Source organism: Bos grunniens, chromosome 10, assembly GCF_055505025.1.
Source record: "Bos grunniens cultivar Pamir isolate PY7600 chromosome 10, Bosgru_T2T1.0, whole genome shotgun sequence".
NCBI classification, from domain to species: Eukaryota; Metazoa; Chordata; class Mammalia; order Artiodactyla; family Bovidae; genus Bos; species Bos grunniens.
The window spans coordinates 24,421,729-24,443,414 of NC_141174.1; the positions used below are offsets into that span (position 1 = coordinate 24,421,729).

Genomic DNA, 21,686 nt, shown 5'->3' on the forward strand with positions numbered 1-21,686 from the left:
ATTGGAAAATGGATGGGAAGATGCTAATTTGGGAAGCGAAGGTTGTTAGAATAATCCGGGAAGCTAATAATATAGACCTAAATTAAAATGAGAGAAGTGGGAATGGCAAATAAAGGATAGATTCAAGAGGACGTAGAGGAAATGAGTATTGTAGTGGTAAAGAAAATAAGTTTAGTAACAGTGATGTTAAATTTAGTAGCAGCAGGTATCCATCTGTTGTATGAGTTTGGAGCTCAGGCAAGGTCTGAGGAAAGATATAGATTTAGCAATCACTTAATAGGTGGTACTTGAAACAACTGGTATATGTTAGGTTATCTGAAATACTGTGTAAGATTTGAAAAGGGCCAGAGTCAAGCTGAAAAGAAAGTTCATATTCAAGGAATTGACAAAGGAAGGCAAGCTTACGAAACAGCCAGTACAGGAAACAAGTGCCACGTTGCGTATCTGTCTGTCTCCTGCACTACACAGTGAGAGCTATAGGGTGGGGTTTCATCTTATTCATCTTTGCATACCTGGACTTAACACAGGGCCTGGTATTTAGCAGATTTTTAATAGATACTTGCTGAATAAATTATATTTCTATATATGGTACTGTTTTCTAAACACCTAACTAAAGTGCCTAGGAGGATTAATTATAACGCTCTTTTGCATTAAAAACCAAGTGTGATCCAGCTCAAAGGCTGAATGCAAACCTAACTATTATTTCTCATCATCATGGGTGGAAACACTTGACAAGAGTTAACCATGCATGAAGAGGTTTGCTTACTTATAAGTGACAACTGATTTGATGAACAAATGAAGGAGAAACAAACATATGACAGGAAAAGAGAATCCATCTGACAGTATTTTTTTTTCCCTAGAGGAGAAATAGAAACGGCCATTTCCAGTTCTGTTTTTTTCCTTAAAAGTCCTGGAATTTCTGTCTAAATGTGACCTGGCATCACAGTGAGATTCTTTTAAGGACTGATAAGAGAAACTACCCTGATATTACAAGAGGCCAGGTATGGTTAACTTATTTTTATATAGTGTAAAGCACTGTTAAATTTTTTCCAACTTAATTTTACATTCATATTTTCTGAAGATGTCTTAGTACTGACTGACATAAAAATATCTAAGTATCTGCATATAATAACAGAAAGAAACCATTTCATTAAAATTGATTTCTGAAATCACACAGTTAATTTCTAATTCCCCACTTTAGTTTTACTATCTTTATTTCCTTTAATGAGGAATAAAACAGAACAAAAGAATAGGTTTAAACCTAATGACATACATGTCTAAAAGGATGTAAGTCAAAGAAGTAGGGCAGGTGTAAATTAAAGCAATTTTTGCCTAAGCAGGGCCAGAGACCAAAGAGCTAGCATTTGGCATTTAATATTTCACTGGCTTTAGGCCTTTTAACATAATTTTATCTACTATTATTTTCTATACTTTAATATTGGCAGAAGAGCATTATCATGTAGAAAGAGAAGAACGTTGAGTTTTTTTTCTTTTTTCTCTTTTGGCTGCGCCACACAACTTACAAGACCTTAGCTCCCTGGCAGGGACTGAGCCTGCGTCACCTGAGTGAAAGTGCTGAGCACTAGTCACTGAACTGCCAGGGAATTCCCAAGAATGTTAAGTCTTGAGTCTTAATTCCATTCCTTTTCTGCTGTTTTGAGTTTTCTTGTAGAAAAATTAGAGTGCTTGTATAGATGTTCTCTAATATCACTGAAATTTGACTATTTTACAATCTATGAATAAAGTCATTTATTTGTAAAATCAATACTTCTGCATTGTTTTTATTTGTACCACAAAAACAATTTAGAAACTACATCTTATTCAGACTGCACCTGAACTGGATTTTTAGAAAGGGAAGTAGCTGGTTAAAAACTGGAAACACTGGGGAATACTACCTTTCCATTATCTTTCCACAAGCTGGTCTCAATGTGCTACTAAACTAAGAGCAGAAAATGAGAGGATAGATGAAGCAGAAAAACTGAGATCAGACTGGCTGCTCAGTGATCCACAGATAATTAATGTAGTATTTACATTTAGAAACATGGTTTTCACAAATGAAAATCATTACCAGACACATTAGTTATCTCTCACTTCTATCAGAAAGGACATAAGGCAGACCGCAGTCAACTATTCTCCTCACTCAGTGCTGACAGCCCTCTCTTGAGAATATTGATATTTTGATGAATAGGAGAAACACAGTTGAATTTTTCCTTTTTTTTAATGTAAAGGAAGATTTATGAGTATTTTATTCTGTATACTGTTAGATTGATCTTAGAGTTGAATAGAAATAAGAAGTGAAAAGAAAGATGGTAATAACTGTGATAAATGGTTAATAACATTTCTTTTTCAGGAAAACTGTGTATTAGTGTTAGAGTAATCTTGTTTTGAAAAGAATGAAAATAAAAGGCAATGGGCAAATATAACAGTACCTCGGTAGTTGATGATTTCTGTCCCAAGCACCGGAGTCATCTCCAGGACTGTGATAAAGGCTTTGTCCATAGATGTTAGAGGAAAAGGAGACATGCGGTGTCTTCTAGCCACCTTGGTGATATCGACAGCACTGTGACCTAAACAGGAAGACAAGTAACTAAGAATGTGATGCTGAAACCTGATTAAAAAGTGGGAATGGCTTATAAACAACAGTAATTCTCAGTCTTCATTTCATATGTCCAGAAATGAAGATTACAGGGGGAAAATTTTTCTACTGCTCCCCAAATATAGCCTGCTTTGGCAGAACATTAAATTGTTAGTAATTTTATATCACGTAGCAAAAGCTAGTGAAGTTTAATGATGATACTGGCTAATTCTTTCTCAGTGCTTACTACGTGTCATGGCACTAATCTAATTAAGCTTCACAACAACCTAAAGGGAGGTATCATTATTATCCTTATTTACAGATGAGGAAAATGAGGTTTACATATCTTGGCCTAAATCACAAAGACAGAAAACAAAGAGCTAGGATTCAAACCTAGGTAGCCATGCTTTAGAGTCCATGTCCTTAGTTAGTATACTGAACTTTTAATACTCAATGAGCCAGTTAGTGAAAAGAAATATACAAGCTTAAATTTATTTAGAATTTCATAGGAAATTCTCTTTCTTCTAAAAAAAAGTCATAGAAAAATATTAGTTATGTACTCCCAATGTAGCCCTATCTAGCATCATGGCATCAACATTACCCATATACCAAAACTTCTAATTTCATATCTTCAACCCCAACCTCCACCTTCACCTCTAGGTCTATGTGCCACCCAAACAGTTGGAGGGTAAGAGTATCTCTACAAATGTATACGTCATCAAACATGCACCTGACTATGCGACAGGCAACTCAAACCTTGCATGTTCAAAATCAAACTTTTGATTCCCCATCCTCCTAACCTACCTATACGATGTCTTATTCTCTTGCAATTCCCATCTCAGTAAATAGAAACTCCATTCATTAAGTTATTAATCCAAAACCTTCGTGACATCATTGATCTTTCTGTTATTATCAGAACCATATCTAAACTACCATTAAAATGTCTCTAAATCCCATCATTACTCAACATCTCTATAATTACTACAATAGTTGGAACCATCATTTATTTCCTGGGAAACTGAATAGGGTCCTAACTGGTCGCCCTGTTTCTATCCTTGTCCCATTATAATTTATTCTCCACACAGCAGTTACAATAGTCCTTTTAAACTGTAAGGTGAATTGTATTCGTCTCTGCTCACAACCCTCCGATGACTTTGCAATTCACTCAGAGTAAAGTCTTTGCAATGGTCTACAAAGCCCAACATATAATACACTATTCTCCTATCATTTCACCATTGTTCAATGTGCTCTAGGCATACTGGTTCCTCGCCTGAGAAAGACAAATATGTTTCTCTTCAGGGTCTGTATACTTGCCGTTTCCTCTACTTGGACATTCTTCCCCAGATATTATGGTTCCATTCATCCCTCATTTCTTTCAGGTCTTTGCTAAAATATCACTTCATCAGAGGCCTTTGCTAGACATCCTATAAAGAATATTACCTACTATCACTTTTTATTCTCTTTACCTATTTTATTTTTCTTTGTGAAAAAAAAAAAACATATACATACATGTATGGATATTCACATCTATATACTTATATAACCTTCTAATGACAGCTTCATGACAGCAGCAACTTTGTCTTTTTTAGTCAGTGTTGTTATCCTCAATACCTGGAACAGTATCTGGTACATACTAGACAATAGTTTTTGAATTAATAAATGTATCATTTAATGACAGAAAGGGACTTCTTAGAGTACAATATCTTCATGCATAAGTATACCTGGCCTTTTCTTTGAAATCTTAAAAGCCTACAGCTCAAAGGGTTAATATAAAAGGAGTAACTGCAAACACTGCTGCTTGGCTATCCTAACTAATATCCACAATTCACTTCTTCTGCAGCTGCCTTTCACCTAAGACTGGCCATATAATATGTTTATGGCCACCTAAGTTCTGGCCAGCAAGATGTAGGAAGTAGTCCCTGGGGGCAGGCTTCCTACTACAAATAAAAAGATAAAGAGGTAAAACTTTAAGAGGAGAACATGACTAGCTACTAGGAGGTGCTATAGTCATTTTCAACTAAGAGACTAGAAACCCATAGAGTAAGTATGGGAAACAAGTAAAGGAAAAGATCCGGAATCCCTGATGACAGTGTTGAGCTACTGTACAAACCCTGGACTGCCTGCCTCCAGGCTTTTGATATGTTAAGACAAATAAGCTCCTATTTCTTAAGGGGGCAACAGAGGATGAGACAGCTGGATGGCATCACAGACTTAACGAACATGAGTCTGAGCAAATTCTGGGACATAGTGAAGGAGAGGGAAGGCTGGCATGCTGCAGTTCATGGGGTCACAAAGAGTTGGAAACGACTGAGTGACTGAACAACAATGACTGTATATCTCCCTCAGAAGTCTGTAAGTTCCTGGTCACTGTAATTTATTTAATTTAGTCCTCCCATCCCACCTCCAGAGGCTACTTCAGACATATTCACTGAACTTACAGGTACTGTCCCATACTTTTCATTCTAAGACAAATGACATTGTCATAAGTAGTCAAAGAAAAGACATACAATATATTTATACTTATTTCTCATCCATGGGCAATCATGAAATTACAAAATTTTTAAACCTTAAGGACCTTAGAGATTATTTAGTGCTAAATATGAAAAAAATTTCTACTTCAAGGTGAACACTTAGAGAAGGATTTTGTGTGATTCATCATTTACCTGTAATTGAACTGTAAATTTATTCACAACTTTCACTGAAGTCCTTTTTTTGTCATTAAATATCATCAATACATATTGTCACAACCAGTATAATTGAAAAGCATGATAGATGCTTCTGCATTTTATTCAGATTTATAGATCTCAGATCTGGTCTTTTCTAAGATATTCTTTACTCTCTTTATGGTGAAAATTATGTATAATCTTATAAAAGCTTTTTTTTTTTTTTAAAGTTTGGTTTCTGAGGGGAAAATTACACTTTTTAACTGTACAGAGGCTATTCGTTGAATGTGCATTGTAATGGAATTTTTCTTATTAGAAACCAAGTTTGATTATCAGTGATACACACATCCATTCAACAAATATTAACTGAGTGTATTTTATGAGCTAGGCACAGTTATGTACTCAGTCTACACAGACTAAGATACAACCTGCAATGAAGAACGTTTCAGTTCAACAGAAAGGAAAGGTATGTAAGTAAATAAAAAATAAAGGCAGGAGGATATTAAACCACCTGATTGTCCTCTAGAGGTTGGTATTTTTTTTTTAATTAAAAACTGCATACCAATTTCCATCAACCTGGAAAAATATTTCCTGTCTTTATAATAATTTTGTACTTGCTTTTATTTTTCTTATGGCATGTACCATTTTCCACCTTATGGTATAGACATTGAAGTATTTGCCCTGCCTATGTTAGCCTATAATAAACTCCCTGAAGGCAGAACCTGTATCTCATTAATCTGTGCATCTTTTGCCACTTTTAGAGTTATGCTTTCCTTATAGTAGATACTGAATAAATACTTGAGGTATGAATAAATGGGGCTTCCTTAGTGGCTCAGTAAAGAATCTTCCTGCAGTGCACAAGACCCAGGTTCGATCCCTGGGTTGGGAAGATCCCTTGGAGAAGGGAATGGTTACCCACCCCAGTATTCTTGCTTAGATAATTCCATGGACAGAGGAGCCTGGTGGGCTTCAGTCCTTGGGGCTGCAAAGAGTTGGACATGACTGAGCATCTAACACTTTTAATGAATGAATAACACATCCTCAAACAAAGTCTAAAGTTGGGAAGGGAGAAACAGTGTTGCTTCCTTTTCTGCCCTGTGCTTCTCTAAGACCTTCTGTATTTGTCAATTCTCTTTCACAAAGTGATTGTGTCACTAGATACATAATCCAAACTTTGATGCTAATGAGTTAACACTCGCCCCTCACTAAACTGTTTGCGTGTCATCAGAGCAGACTTCTTGATAAAATAACTGAAAAAAAAGTCTCAAAGGAGACTTTAATTCTCTGGCACATCAGCAAGTGTGTGCATGTGTTCTCAGCAAGTGTTTACTGAGCAACTTCTATATGCCAAGAGGCTTCTTCCCACTCAAGACCCACCCAAGATCACACAGTGGAAATAATCAGCTACTTCACCAGTAAAGAAGGGCTAACTTGGTTGTATAAATATGAGAAAAGTAGTATTTGTGGCATACTGTCTACATACAAAAAAAAAAATTAATGAAGTAAGTAATAGCTGTGCTTTTAAAAATTGAAGTGTGGTTAATTTACAATGTTTTGTTAGTTTCAAGTATACAGCAAAGAATATATATACGTGTGTGTGTGTGCATGTGTGTGTGTGTGTATATGTATATATATATGTTCTTTTTAAGATTCTTTCCCATTATAGGTTATTACAAGATATTGAGGATAGCTCCCTGTGTTATACAGCAGATCCTTGTAAAAACTACCTATTTTATATATAGTGTGTGTATACGTTAGTCCCAAACTTCCAATTTAGTTCCGCCTCAACTATTCCTTTTAGTAACCATAAATTTGTTTTCTATGACTGTGACGGAAAAGGCAATGGCACCCTACTCCAGTACTCTTGCTTGGAAAATCCCATGGACGGAGGAGCCTGTTAGGCTGCAATCCATGGGGTCGCTAAGAGCTGGACACGACTGAGCGACTTCACTTCACTTTTCACTTTCATGCATTGGAGAAGGAAATGGCAACCCACTCCAGAGTTCTTGCCTGGAGAATCCCAGGGACAGGGGAGCCTGGTGGGCTGCCGTCTATGGGGTCACACAGAGTCAGACACGACTGAAGCGACTTAGCATTAGCATAGCATAGCATGACTGTGAATCTATTTCTGTTTTGTAAATAAGTTCATTTGTATTAATATTTATACAAAGTTCATTTGTATTAGATTCCAGAAATAAATGATATCATATGATATTTGTTTTTTTCTGGATTACTTCACTTAGTATAATCATCTTTAGGTCAATCCATGTTGCTGCAAATGGGATTTCATTCTTTTTTATAGCTGAGTAGTATTTGATTGTAATACACACACACACACACACACACACACACACACCCCCATCTTTATCCATTTCTATGTAGATGGACATTTAGATTGCTTTCATGTCTTGGCTATTGTAAATAATGCTGCAATGAACATTGGGATGCATGTATCTTTTTGAATTAAGAGTTTTGTCCAGCTATATGCACAGCTGTGGGAATGTAGGATCATATGGTAACTTTTATTTTTAGTTTTTAAAGTAACCTCCATACTGTTCTCCACAGTGGCTGCACCATTTACAATCCTATGAACAGTGTAGGGGGGTTCCTTTTTCACCCCCTCCAGCATTATTTGTAGACTTTTTAATAATGGCCATTCTGACTGGTGTGAGGTGAGACACTGTAGTTTTGATTTGAATTTCTCTAAATAGCTGCTCTTTTTACGTAAACGGAATTACTAAATAACATTAACATTCTTAGTTTTGTTGTATCCCTTATCACACGCAGGGAGTCTATGTGTTATGTAAGATTCCATTTAGCAAAAAAACTGTAGCTAAAATAAGTTTGAAAACTATCGATCTAGGTGATTCAGTATTCTCATTTTCAGATCGAAAGTGGACAAACCATGCTTGAGGGTCAGCCCCAGGGACACACGCGCAGAGGAACTGGCAGTGGCAGGTACAGGCTGAAGGAAGCACAGCATCACCAGTTAGCTCAGGGGCTCATATGAAGGCCTCTCATGGGCTGGCATGGGGAAGCTCATTTATTAGGAGGCATACATTTCCAAAATAAAGTTGGTAAGTAAATACTTGTTTCTTTTTTTTTTTTTTGGTTTCCATTAAAAAACATAATTTCAACTATTTTCTGATGATGATACCAGTGATTTAGAAGAAGCTTTAAACTGAAAGCTTCACAAAATTTAAGAATAATTATCTCTGACTTTTCTTATTTCGCAAGTTACAACCACAAAGCACTTCTACCTGTCCAGGACTATTGCAGAACTCAGTCAGACAGGAAAAAGGATCAAGAACTATTCTACGCCAAACCTTATCCCTCTTCTTGATTTTGAGCTCAAGTAGAAATCTGATAGAAGAGAAAAAAATTGGGAGAAACAGTATGCACTTTTGTCTCTGTCTCTTACACCAGATGAGTTAATACAGCCTAGCAGGCAGTTTTCATTGAGTGGTCCACAAAATCCATTTACCTAGAAGTAGGAAATGAAGGAAAGAACAATTGTTAAAAAGTAAGAAGGCTATAACAAAAGAAAGTCTGGGTTTTGGACAGAGAAGATATCCAAAATTTGGATAGAACTTTTCCTATAAAACAAAAGCTATTTCACAGCCATAAATATATTCTGATGGCTACCTTACAAATGAATACTAATAGTCACAAAGAAAATGTAAAGGTACTTAGCTCCATTCAATTTATGTAAACTAAAATGAAACAAAACTAACAAATGTGAAAATGTGTCCTGAGAAGATTATACCAAAGAAATATTTATTTAAGTTTATTCAAAGAAATATTTATTTAAACTTATAATAGTAAAATTTTATGGTGATGTATGGTAATGATGTAGGCAGACTAGCTACTCTGACAAAAAATAAACTATGAGGTAGTTTAGGATATGGGATCCTTATATGGGAGTAGGGGTGGTGGTGGGAAAAGGAAGTCTAGACATCTTCCCTACTCGTAGATGTCCAAACTAAGCAAAGAGTAACAAGCTGAATTTTTATAACACCTACATTGATGGCATTCTTATATGAGGGGTTTAATTTTCTGAAGTAGATTTGTGGGATTAAAGCAATTCTAAATTAGCACAGATTGATGATCTAGAGGTTTCTCTAGTAAGTTTAGGCTTCCATTAATAAAATTTAACTTGTCTCATTTATATTTTTCTCATGTATAGGTTCAGAATTGGAGAAGGCAATGGCAACCCACTCCAGTACTCTTGCCTGGAAAATCCCATGGATGGAGGAGACTGGTAGGCTGCAGTCCATGGGGTTGCTAGGAGTCGGACACGACTGAGCGACTTCACTTTTCACTTTCATGCACTGGAGAAGGAAATGGCAACCTACTCCAGTGTTCTTGCCTGGAGAATCCCAGGGACAGAGGAGCCTGGTGGGCTGCCGTCTATGGGGTCGCACAGAGTCGGACACGACTGAAGCGACTTAGCAGCAGCAGCAGCATATGTGAGTTCAGAATCTGCAGATAAAGTACTTAAAATATTACTGAGATTTTTCTATCTTGCATGCAGCATTTATAATAACTAAAAAGACAATATACGGTGTTCACTCAGGATTGCCATCATCAAAGACACGTTTAAATACTAACGGCAATGTCTATGTTGTACACGGCCTTTAAAGGGACAAAAAAGTACAAACGGATTCCTTTCTATTGAGTAAACTAAGGTCTCTGTTAAATAGCAGTAACATTTTTCTTATGGCATAGCCATATTAAATGAAACTGTTTATACCAGTGGAATGACTTTTTCCCATTTCAAATGCATCCTTTTTAATCTGCCAATTCTTAATATACAATGTTTCACCTTGCCTTGAAAATCCATTTTTTAAATTAGAAGTAAATGAAGAGAAGATGCTTTCAGGTGACAGAACAGAAAATAATAGAAACAAGATGTTCATGCAAGTTCTTCTTGATTAAATTCAGAACCTCAAGAGGAAGCTTTATTCTTCAGAACAATCAGTAAAAGAGTTCCCAAACTACCCAAAGTGTAAATCATTATTCATTCTTTAGATACAGAAAATCTCAAGGGAGAGACCTGGTCTGCCCTACTAATATTACTGCCTCTGTTTCCCATGGTATCTGCAGCTTCAGTTTCTTGTATTTCTATTTCCTGGTTCTTTCTGAACACAAACCACCTAAGATAATGAATAACTTTCCTAGGAAGCTTAAAAAGCAAAGATGATAGTAATTTATTCAGGTTAAATAACTAGGGCATTTGGTAATTCAAAAGAATGTGTGGCTCAGATATACAAAAAGCATTTAGTCTTTTATATAAATCTCAAATTAAGAGGAATCAGGTCCAAACCTCTAGGGAAACACTGGCAATGATAGTGTTTGCAGGCTCAGGTCTACAGGGAACTCTGTATATCTGAAAATAAATTTCTTATATTGCTTTCAGTTAATACTCTTTTTCTACCTGTTTATTCAAGATAATGAGCCTCAGAATATTGGGTTGGCCAAAAAGTTTGTCTTTTCTGACTGCTGTTATGAAAACCCGATGGAACTTTTTAGCCAACCCAATATTTCTGATAAAATCTAAAAATCATGAGGGAAAGGACTGTGTTAATTTGTATAAGAAATATTAAAATAAAGTACCCCTGGAATTTATGGCCCTCAAGATACAAAACAAGGCATTGTTGTCACAAAATGTTTACTCTAAAGTTTTTATCAATGGTTCACTATCATCACCAGGATAAAATTCAAATCCATTAGAATAGTATACAAAACCTTTCTTGCTTCCTTTTCAGTCATCACACGTTACTCCATCATTCAGAAAATTAATAATATTGTAGATATTGGAATACACTGCACTATTTCATGGAGAAGGCAGTGGCACCCCACTCCAGTACTCTTGCCTGGAAAATCCCATGGATGGAGGAGCCTGGAGGGCTGCAGTCCATGGGGTCGCTGAGGGTCGGACACAACTGAGCAACTTCACTTTCCCTTTTCACTTTCATGCACTGGAGAAGGAAATGGCAACCCACTCCAGTGTTCTTGCCTGGAGAATCCCAGGGACGGGGGAGCCTGGTGGGCTGCCGTCTACGGGGTTGCACAGAGTCGGACACGACTGAAGCGACGCAGCAGCAGCAGCAGCACTATTTCATATTTTCCTGCTCTTGTATGTTTTCTCTGCACAGAGTAAGTTTTCTCTCATCTATTTGCTTTCATGGGAAATTATTTTTCTTTCACAACTTTCTTTGGTAAGCAAATATTCAAATAGTGATGAGAACATATATCAAAGGATCTTAGAGTCAATATGAAAAGGTTCCCATTAGTCAAACCTGGGACAATTTAAGCATCAAAATAAATTAGGATAGTAACAGATAATATAATCTATTTAATAAAACAATCCATAAAAAATTAAAATCCATGAGTATTAATAGTATAAAGTAATGATTAAATAAAATTCTTCATTACAGCAGAATGACAACTGATCAATGAAGAGAAAGAATTAGAAAGTCAAGACTTGGCAACTATCATAGTAGTAATTGGCTCAATAGTAATAATTGGTTCGGGCTTCCCTGGTGGCCCAGATGGTAAAGAATCCGCTTCCAATGTGGGAGACCTGGGTTCAATCCCTGGGTTAGGAAGATCCCCTGGAGGAGGGCATGGCAGCCCACTCTAGTGTTCTTGCCTGGAGAATCCCCATGGACAGAGCAGCCTGGCGGGCTATAGTCCAGGGGGTTGCAAAGAATCGGACATGACTGAGTGACACAGCACAGTACGATAATTGGTTCATAGTAATAACTGGAGTAAAAATCATCAACGGATACTAAGACTAGAAGATGAAAACCTCAAGAAAAATAATATATAGTCTCAACATATCTCCCCACAAGATTCTTATTAATCACAATAGTGATTTTATAGTGGAGAAATCTGGCAGATATTACCTTAACCAAGTGATCAAAGTTAAAAGCACCAGCAATGACCTCATGAAATTCCTAAGGATGTACTAAGAAGGACACGAAGTCACATATGAGGTATTACTGTCAGAGATGCATAACCTGAACCAAACTATCAGGAAACATCAGAAAAGTCTAAATTTGAGGAACACGCTACAAAATAACTCTCCCACACTCTAAAAATGTCAAGGTCATGAAAGACAAAGAAAAACTGAGGAACTGTTCCAGATAGAATAGCCTAGAGACACATGATAACTAAAAGTAATGCATGATTCTGGATTGGATCCTAGATCAGAAGAAGAGAATGTTTTTTTCCCTTTGGCTACAAAGAACATTATTAGAAAAACTGGCAAAATGTAATTTGAATAAGGTTACATAATAGTATTATGGCAAGGTTCATTTCCTGATTTTGATAATTATACTGTGCTTAAGTAAGAATATTATTTATTTTTTAAATTTCTTCCATTTTTAAAAAAGGACATATACATTTGAAGCATTAAGGGGCATCATGTCTGTAATTTACTCATAAGCAGTTCAGGAAAATATGTATATTAATATGAAGAGAGAAATGGCAAAGTAAATGTGGCAAAATGGTTAACACTTGTGGGAAACTGGGTGAAAGATATACAGGAATTGTTTGTACTATTTCTTGCAGCTTTTTTAAAGCTTGAAATTATTTTAAAATTTAAAAAATTAAAGAAGTTTTTTAATGGTCCGCCTTTTATGGAGCAATGCATGATCATTCCATTTTTTCCTGCACTGAGGCACTCTAAATACTGTATCTCAGCATTTCATTACATACTGTATTCATTACATATCTTACAGTAATTACACTTTTTTATATACCTGTCTGCTTTCTTAATTAGATTATCAGCTCTTTGAGAAAGGAAAAGATGTTTTAAGTCAAGGCCCAATGATACTGTGCACATGTGGTCACACAGAAAATTTTGGTGAATGAGTTTCTAAATGTTTGATTTCAATTAGCCTAGAATATATAGATTGCCAAAGAAGATGGGCTGTAGAGATGTATACTACACACAATTTCCAACTCTATTCTGTTCATTAATTCAATGTTCTTCTTACGAGAATGACTCCTTTTTCAAAGACAGATGTAAAGTAAACATTTGTTAGCAATGGAGTGAACACTGGGTTTTCCTCTCTTTACCTTTTTGTTAAAAAGTAGTGAGTTATGGCAGAGAAGGCAATGGCACCCCACTCTAGTACTTTTGCCTGGAAAATCCCATGGATGGAGGAGCCTGGTAGGCTGCAGTCCATGGGGTCGCTAAGAGTCGGACACGACTGAGCGACTTCGCTTTCACTTTTCACTTTCATGCATTGGAGAAGGAAATGGCGACCCACTCCAGTGTTCTTGCCTGGAGAATCCCAGGGACGGGGGAGCCTGGTGGCTGCCGTCTATGGGGTCACACAGAGTCGGACACGACTGATGTGACTTAGCATAGCATAGCATAGCATAGCATAGTGAGTTATTGTGGTAGGGAAAAGAAAAAGTAGAATAAAAATAATATGGTAACTGTCACTTTTAGCTAAGGTTAAGTAATCAGGGAAATGGGAAAAAAGCTAATGCATGTACTACCAAGCTAGAAGATAAAGTGAGAACACTGTCAACAACACTGTAAGTAAATCCTTGTCAGTTATTTCTGAGATCAAGAGGGTTACCTATAGAAAAATTATAAGGCCAAAAGGAGGAAGAGTAATTCACTTCCCATGATCAGGTGTGAACTGTCTTCCTTGGGCTTTTATTCCAAATTTGTCACATACAGGTAAGTTAAAATATACAAAATTAAAAGTAAACTGGTGAAGAGCTGCCATAACAGGGTAGAGATGGAAGTGAAGAAAATGGTTTTAGCAGACATAATGATTAAAAAGAGTAGCTAAAGTAACACTAGAAAAAAGGATAAAATTACTTTAAAGAGCTTTAAATGTAGGAATCAAGTGTCAATATTCCTAACAAAGGAAGCCAAGTGTTTTGAGTTGAGGCGGCTTTAGATGATCAACAGGAGTTCTTCATGACTGTCTTTATAGGTCTGGATTTCACAACAAAGTTTCTTAAGGACTGAGGGTTCTTAAGGAAGGTCTCAATTCAAGATCCCTTGTCCCCCCTTCCAGCGGCACTGATGCTTTCTGTACATTAAGAATTGTGAGTTCTGGTTATAGCCATTATGGCAGCTTTCAGCTTTAGACACAATCTTCCCCTTTTCTGCCCCCATCTTTCATCAGACCTTTTTATCTGCTTACATTATTGGTAAATACTTTTTGCTTTGCTCTTAATTCTGGTTCAGGAACATAAACCTCAGAGCTTGATTTATATTTCCGATGGTTCATCCCTGTCTTGCTATATGATTTCTGGTTTGGTGCACTTTGCATCTCTAAACACTAGCTCCCTTTGTGAGGTGGCTAGAAACCCCCTTTTTAACCTTGAGTAGTCAAAAAAGCTGACCAAGAATTCTCTTATTTCCCAAAGAGCCTGTTAGGATACAGTTTCAGATGTAGGCACACACACACACACACACACACACACACACACACACACACACAAATGAACAAACACAAAGTCAGCTAGTCAGCTTCCATTTGGAATGTTTTCATTGTGTCAGTGTATTGAAATGCAAAGTTAAAATTTTGTTTTCTTCAGTACTGAAATGCAAAGTTAGAATTTTGTTTTCTTCATTAGGTTCTTGTTTTAAACATTCCCTAGACAAAGGTAGAGAAAAAGTAATTTTTCCTTAGAAATCAAAAGCTATTAAATCTTTAAAAGTAGAATCTGACAAGTTCCTTTTAGAGTTCTTTTAAAGTATTAACTAATTAGTCTCTATAATGGCCTGAGAAAAAGGACCAAGAGAAGTTAAAGTGATCTTTGCTATTAGAGAAATTTTATCAGCTCATAAAAGTCTCATTCTCTTAATTTTTCCTTTATGGTGCTGTTTCTTATATTATTAGGTATAAGCACAAAAGTGTCAACTTCCAGAATGCCTATCCTACATGTTAATTTCAACAACAGACTAATCAAAAGTAAATTTTGGTTCATATCTTGTAAGAGGTAAACACTGTTAAACATGGTCTTTAGGCAAGTAGTAGATGCTAATTTGTATGGCTGAGATAGGAAATCTTAGAACAGGAAATCAGAGAATGAAGAAAATGTAAAGACTGAGTCAAATGTCATTGGTGAAAACAAATCTAGTTTTTAAGGTATTTTGCACAATATGGAGATAGAAACTAAGCAGTTTACACTTATTGGGCACTTGATATGATCCAGGTCTTTCCATAGGCTTAAAGAGTAGGGTTAATTCACCGTTAATTCTGCTGATATGAATGCTGTAGATTTAAAATGTATACATCATAATATGATTATAGCTTAGAAATAAAGTACAATCCAGTGTATAGGCTGGAATAAAATAATTATATATGTTAGTAGTAGTTATCTTTAAGTAATAGGATGAGAGGGGCTTCGCTGGTGGCTCAGCGGTAAAGAATCCACCTGCGATGCAAAGACACAGGACAGGCGGGTTTGACCCTGGGTCAGGAAGATCCCGTGGAGGAGGGCATGGCAACCTACTCTAGTGTTCTTGCCTGGAGAATCCCATGGACAGAGAAGCCTGGGGGGTTACAGTTCATGGGGTTGCAAACAGTCAAACACACCTGAAGTAACTGAGCTATGCATGCATGAACAATAGGATGCTGCTAAGTCGCTTCAGTCGTGTCCAACTCTGTGCGACCCCATAGACGACAGCCCACCAGGCTCCCCCGTCCCTGGGATTTTCCAGGCAAGAACACTGGAGTGGGTTGCCATTTCCTTCTCCAACGCATGAAAGTGAAAAGTGAAAGGGAAGTTGCTCAGTCGTGTCCGACTCTTCACGACCCCATGGACTGCAGCCTACCAGGCTCCTCTGTCCATGGGATTTTCCAGTCAAGAGTACTGGAGTGGGGTGCCATTGCCTTCTCCACAGTAGGATGAGAGTGAATTTTTCCCTATTTTTATTATTCAGATTCTTGACTGCTACGACAACACTCAAAATATTCAATAAATGCTATTTATTTTGGAATTATTATTTTTTTAGTCAACTCTAGTCAGTATCTTCCAAACTCAAGGTCCAAATTCTAGGGCTCTAGAAAAATTTCTCAATAGTATCTGATTTAATTGTGCTTTTAACCACTAAAAACTTTCTATTGTTCTAGGGACAAAGTTCAGACTGTCTAGAGTAATGTGCTCGGTCTTTCTTGGTCTGTTCTTCCTATTCAACTTCATCTCTGCTCTTACACATACCCTTATTCTACTTCTTAATAATTTCTAGTACACAGCATGATTCTGTCACACATCTGACTCATCTGTCCTTCTCCTTCCAGTCCAACTAGCAAATAACTGTTTATCTCGTAAGACTCTGAAGATAAGGTATAGGTTATATCAACATATGGTATTGTAATTAGTATGCTGCCCAAGTTATAAATTTGGAGTCATTCTTGACTTCCTTATCTTCTACATCCAGTGTCTAATCCTGTCAATTGTGATTCCTTAATATTTCAAAATCTTGCTTTATTTTTCTATTACTGTTTCTTCAACTTTCATTCAAGCTCTCATCAGATTTCTGGTTCTGCTCTTACCCTGACTCAATTCATTATCCACACAAGTAGTAGACATTATTTCAAAGCTCCAAACTTGATCTTGCTATTTCATGTTTAAATTCCTTCATCGGCCTTCACAATAACGTCCAAACCCATTAGCATGGCAATTAGATTCATCTGCAAAAATAAAATGGCCAATTGAAGGTCATGATCTGGTAGCTTCTTCAAGACTCTTTTTCCCCTCATTACCTTCTTTCTCCTCCTCAAACTTTATCTCCTCCTCCATCTGCATGTCAAACTGCCTGGACAATAATGAGTTCTCCATAAATGTTAAATACCTTCATTATTATTATTTTTATGGAGTCATCACTTGAGATAAAGGAAGGGAGAGGGAACAGATTGAGGAAAGCAGCTGTGTTTGTTCCTCCTCATCATGCGCATTATTCCCTACTGTGCTCTGTGCCTTCAAGGGGCGAGTGTTCATGAAGAGGACCAAGGGTCTCTCTGTCCTTGAGGCTCCTGCTTGAGCTCAGCCAATAGAAGGTACTGGCAGGAGGCTGGTGAGCAGAAGAGTAGGAAACTAAGGTATTTATTTCCTTGGCTGCCTGTTGGTGGAAGCTGAAACTAGAACAGCATCTAAAACCAGACTGGAGGCCTCTGAATGCAGGCATGTAAGGCAATGCAAAACTATTTACATAACTTTACCACGGAGGCCAATACTTTAAAGTTTCTAAGCGTGGGTGTAGTGCCCATTACGATTTCTTGTAGAAAACAAACTCTGCCACAGAGAGGTTAAAAAGATTAGCTCAAAGTCAGATGTCTTAACAGATCAAATTTCCAGATATTTAGTATGGTGTGCTTCCTCCTATATTACACTAGGGGAACTTTCTTCGGCTCAACTTTATTTACTAAAAATGAATTGAATACTCTCTCTATATAAGGCCCTTTATTAAACATTAGGGAGTGATGTTAAGGTAAACAAGATGAGATTCCTATTTCCCACAGTCTCATGAACACACAAATCAGGCTGTGTTTTAAGGAAAAAGTAAAAAACAAACAAAACCAACCCTGTAAATACTTATGCTTTAATGTAAAAATAAAATACTATGTATGATAATACAGAAGAGGGACTAACTGATTCTGATGGAACAAACTGCAAAACCTCACAGAGGAAGTAACAACAGATTTGAGCTTTAAACAATAAGAAAAAAGGAGGAACATTCAAAACAGAATGAACAAAAAAAGAGAGAAAGAACTTGTAGAGAATGAGAAACTGCCTAATATGGTTAGGGATTGGATGGAAAGGATGAAATATTAAGAAATAAAACTGTCAATTCAGTTAAGGACAGATTTTGAAGACGCTTATTACTGCAGTAAATGGAGAACCATTCAAAACTTTTTACAGAGAAGTGATACATAAAACTGCAATACTTCACTGATGTAGAGTGGAGGGAAGAGAGACTGTAGACAGGCAGAGCAATTAGTATGCTACCTAAATCCTAAAGGTAAAACACAATGAAGGCCAGAACTAGTGCATCAGAAACTGGAGAAAGGATATTTGAAAAGGCCACAACAAACCATTCTATGCATGACTGACTGTGCTTTGGGAAGAAGGTAAATACCGTGGTCAGATTTCAGCTTTGCTTATTAGGGTCGGCAAGAGTGTCATTAACTAACAGAGCAATATAGAAACAATTTGGATGGAAGGGTACTAAATTTTGGTTACTGATGAGGGAAATGTGAGATGTCAGCAGGACATTATGGGGTGATTTCAATATGTAACATCAAGGAGTGTGTGGAGTTTGGGAGAGAAGGTGGGCCTATATTTAGGCATCAATAGTATACAGCTGGTCAATCCAATTATATACATTTCTTTTTTTCTTTTACACTCAACAATTTATAAGGGCTTCTCTGGTGGCTCAGATGGTAAAGCATCTGCCTGCAATGTGGAAGACTAGGGTTCGATCTCTGGGTTGGGAAGACCCCCTGGAGAAGGAAATGGCAACCCACTCCAGTACTCTTGCTTGGAAAATTCCATGGACTGAGAAGCCTGGTAAGGCTTCTTACCTGGTAAGCCTGAGAAGTCCACGCAAAGAGTCAGACATGACTGAGCGACTTCACTTTCACTTTCAACAATTTATAAGTGTACAGTATAGTCTTGTTAACTGTATGCACATTGTTACAAAATGAATGTCTAGAACATTTTCATCCTGTGTAACTGATACTCTGCGCGAATGGAATAATGAGTTCCTCTCATATTTCCTCCTTCCTCCAGTCCCAGCACCCACCACAGTACTTTGTTTCTATTAGTTGATTACTGTAGATACCTCAGGTAAGTCTAATCATGCAGTATCTGCCTTTTTGTAACTGACTTATTTCATTTAACATGATGACTCAAGGTTCATTCATGCTGTAGCATATGACAGATTTCCTTGTCTTTAAAGGCTCAGTAATATTCCATTGTCAGAGAAGGCAATGGCAACCCACTCCAGTACTCTTGCCTGGAAAATCCCATGGCAGAGGAGCCTGGTAAGCTGCATGCAGTCCATGGGGTTGCTAAGAGTCGGACACGACTGAGCGACTTCACTTTCACTTTTCACTTTCATGCATTGGAGAAGGAAATGACAACCCACTCCAGTATTCTTGCCTGGAGAATCCCAGGGACGGGGGAGCCTGGTGGGCTGCCGTCTGTGGGGTCGCACAGAGTTGGACATGACTGAAGCGACTTAGCAGCAGCAGCAATATTCCACTGTATGTATATACTCATCCATCTGTTGATGAACATTTAGCCTGTTTCCATGTCCTGTCTACTGTGAATAATGCTGTGTTGAACGTGGATGTACAAATATCTCTTTGAGACCTTGTTTACAATTATTTATTCAGAGGTGGGATTGTTGGATCATGTGGTAGTTTTAATGTTAATTTTTGAGGAATCTCCTTACAGTTTTCCATAGTAGCTGTACCATTTTACAATCCCACTGGCAGTACACAAGCACTCCAATTTCTCACATCCTCACCAACACTTATTATTTCTGTTGTTTTGATAATGGTCATCCCATGAGAAAAGTTGACTCATTGGAAAATCAGAGTTGACTCATCTGATGCTAGGAGGGATTGGGGTCAGGAGGAGGGGGTGTCAACAGAGGATGAGATGGCTGGATGGCATCACCAATTTGATGGGCCTGAGTTTGAGTGAACTCTGAGAGTTGGTGATGGACAGGGAGGCCTGGCGTGCTGTGATTCATGGGGTCGCAAAGAGTCGGACATGACTGAGCGACTGAACTGAACTGAATACATGTAGTTTTGATTTACATTTTCCTTATAATTAGTGGTGTTGAGCATCTTTTCATATGTTTGTATATCTTCTTTTGTGAAATGTCTCTACCAGTCCTTCACCAATTTTAAAATAATTTTTATTGTTGTGACTGAGTTGCAGGAATTCTTTACATATTCTAGAAATTAACTCCTTATCTGATACATGGCAGGCAAACATTTTATTCCATCCAATAGGTTTCCTTTTCATTCTACTGATTATGGCCTTTGCTGTATAGAAGTTTTAAAGTTTGATGTAGTGCCATTTGTCTATTTTTGTTTTGTTGTCAGTGATCCAGGAAATCATTACTCAGTCTTGAGACTTTCCCCTTGTGTTTTCTTCTAGTTTTATAGTTTCAGGTCTTACCTTTCAGTCTTTGATACACTTTGAATTAATTTTTGTATATGGTATAAGTTAAGGGTCAATCTTTACTCTTTTGCATCAAGTTTTCCCAATATCATTTGTTGAAGAGATTATCTTTTTCCCACTGAATAGTTTTGCCACTTTTGTCAAAAATCATTTGACCATATATGTGAGGCTTTAGTTTGTTGTTATTTTTCTAGTCCTTTAAGATGTACAGTTAGGTTACAGATTTGAGATTTTTCTTTTTTAATGTAGGGTTTGCTGCAAGAAACTTCCCTATTATGACTGCTTTTACTGCATCTCATAAGTTTTGGGGGTTTGTTTCATTTTCATTAGTCTAAAGATATTTCCCAATTTCCTTGTGGTTTCTTCTTTGACTCAATGGCTATTCATGAGTTTGCGTAACTTCCACAGATTTGTGAATTTCCCAACTTCTCTATTCCTAGTTGGAGTATTTTGAGCTCTTTGAAATTCAATGTTCATTTCTTTTCTCAGCTTTGGGAAGTTTTCAGCCATTATTTTGTCAAATAAGCTCTATGTCCCTTTTTCTCACTCTTCTTCTGAGACTCCCCTGATGCATGTATTAATCTGCTTGATGTAGTCCTAGAAGTCCCATAGGCTTTGTTTACTTGTCTTTACTTTTTTGCTCTTCTGACTTGATAATTTCAAATGATCTTCTTTCAAGTTTGTTCTTTTGATTAAGTCTGCTATTGAAAGAACCTAGCGAACTTTTCAATCCAGTTATTGTATTCTTTAGTTCCAGAATTTCTATTTGGTTGTTTTTAAGTTTCTCTTTGTTGATACTTCCGCTTTGTTCATGAACTGTTTTCCTGATTTTGCATAGTTGTCTATCTGTATTCTCATGCAGACCATTTTGCTTCAAAAGAAAAACAAAACAAAACCTTGAATTCCTTCTCAGGAAATTTATAGATCTCTGTGCCTTTGAGGTTGGTTTCTGGAGATTTGTTTTATTCATTTGATTGGGCCATGTTTCCCTGTTTCTTCAAATGCCTTGTGATTTTTTTGCTGGATAGGGCTGAGCTTTATGCATTTGAAAAACTAGCCACACCTCCCATTCTTTATGGACGGGCTTTGTACAGGGAAAGATTTTCACCAATCAGCCTGGTTAGAGATTGGAGGCCTCTGAAACCTTTTTGGGGTGATGCAGCTTCTCTTGGCTGTGTATACGACTTCCTGCTCAGAGGTTTGCCAGTTTCTTTTTCAGAAGTCCATAGTCTCGTATTCCTTCTGTGCTGCCTTCAGTGCTGCAG

General features: G+C 37.2%; 1 protein-coding gene across 21 annotated transcripts in view; it reads right to left on the reverse strand.

The window, feature by feature from the left end:
- Positions 1 to 21,686, reverse strand: part of GPHN (gephyrin) — a 535,403-nt gene that overhangs the window by 104,864 nt on the left and 408,853 nt on the right. For all 21 annotated transcript variants that reach the window (XM_086320195.1, XM_086320194.1, XM_086320189.1 and 18 more), the window contains one exon: positions 2,430 to 2,567. In XM_086320195.1, the coding sequence (XP_086176321.1) occupies positions 2,430 to 2,567 (138 nt within the window). The remainder of the gene's footprint in view (positions 1 to 2,429; positions 2,568 to 21,686) is intronic.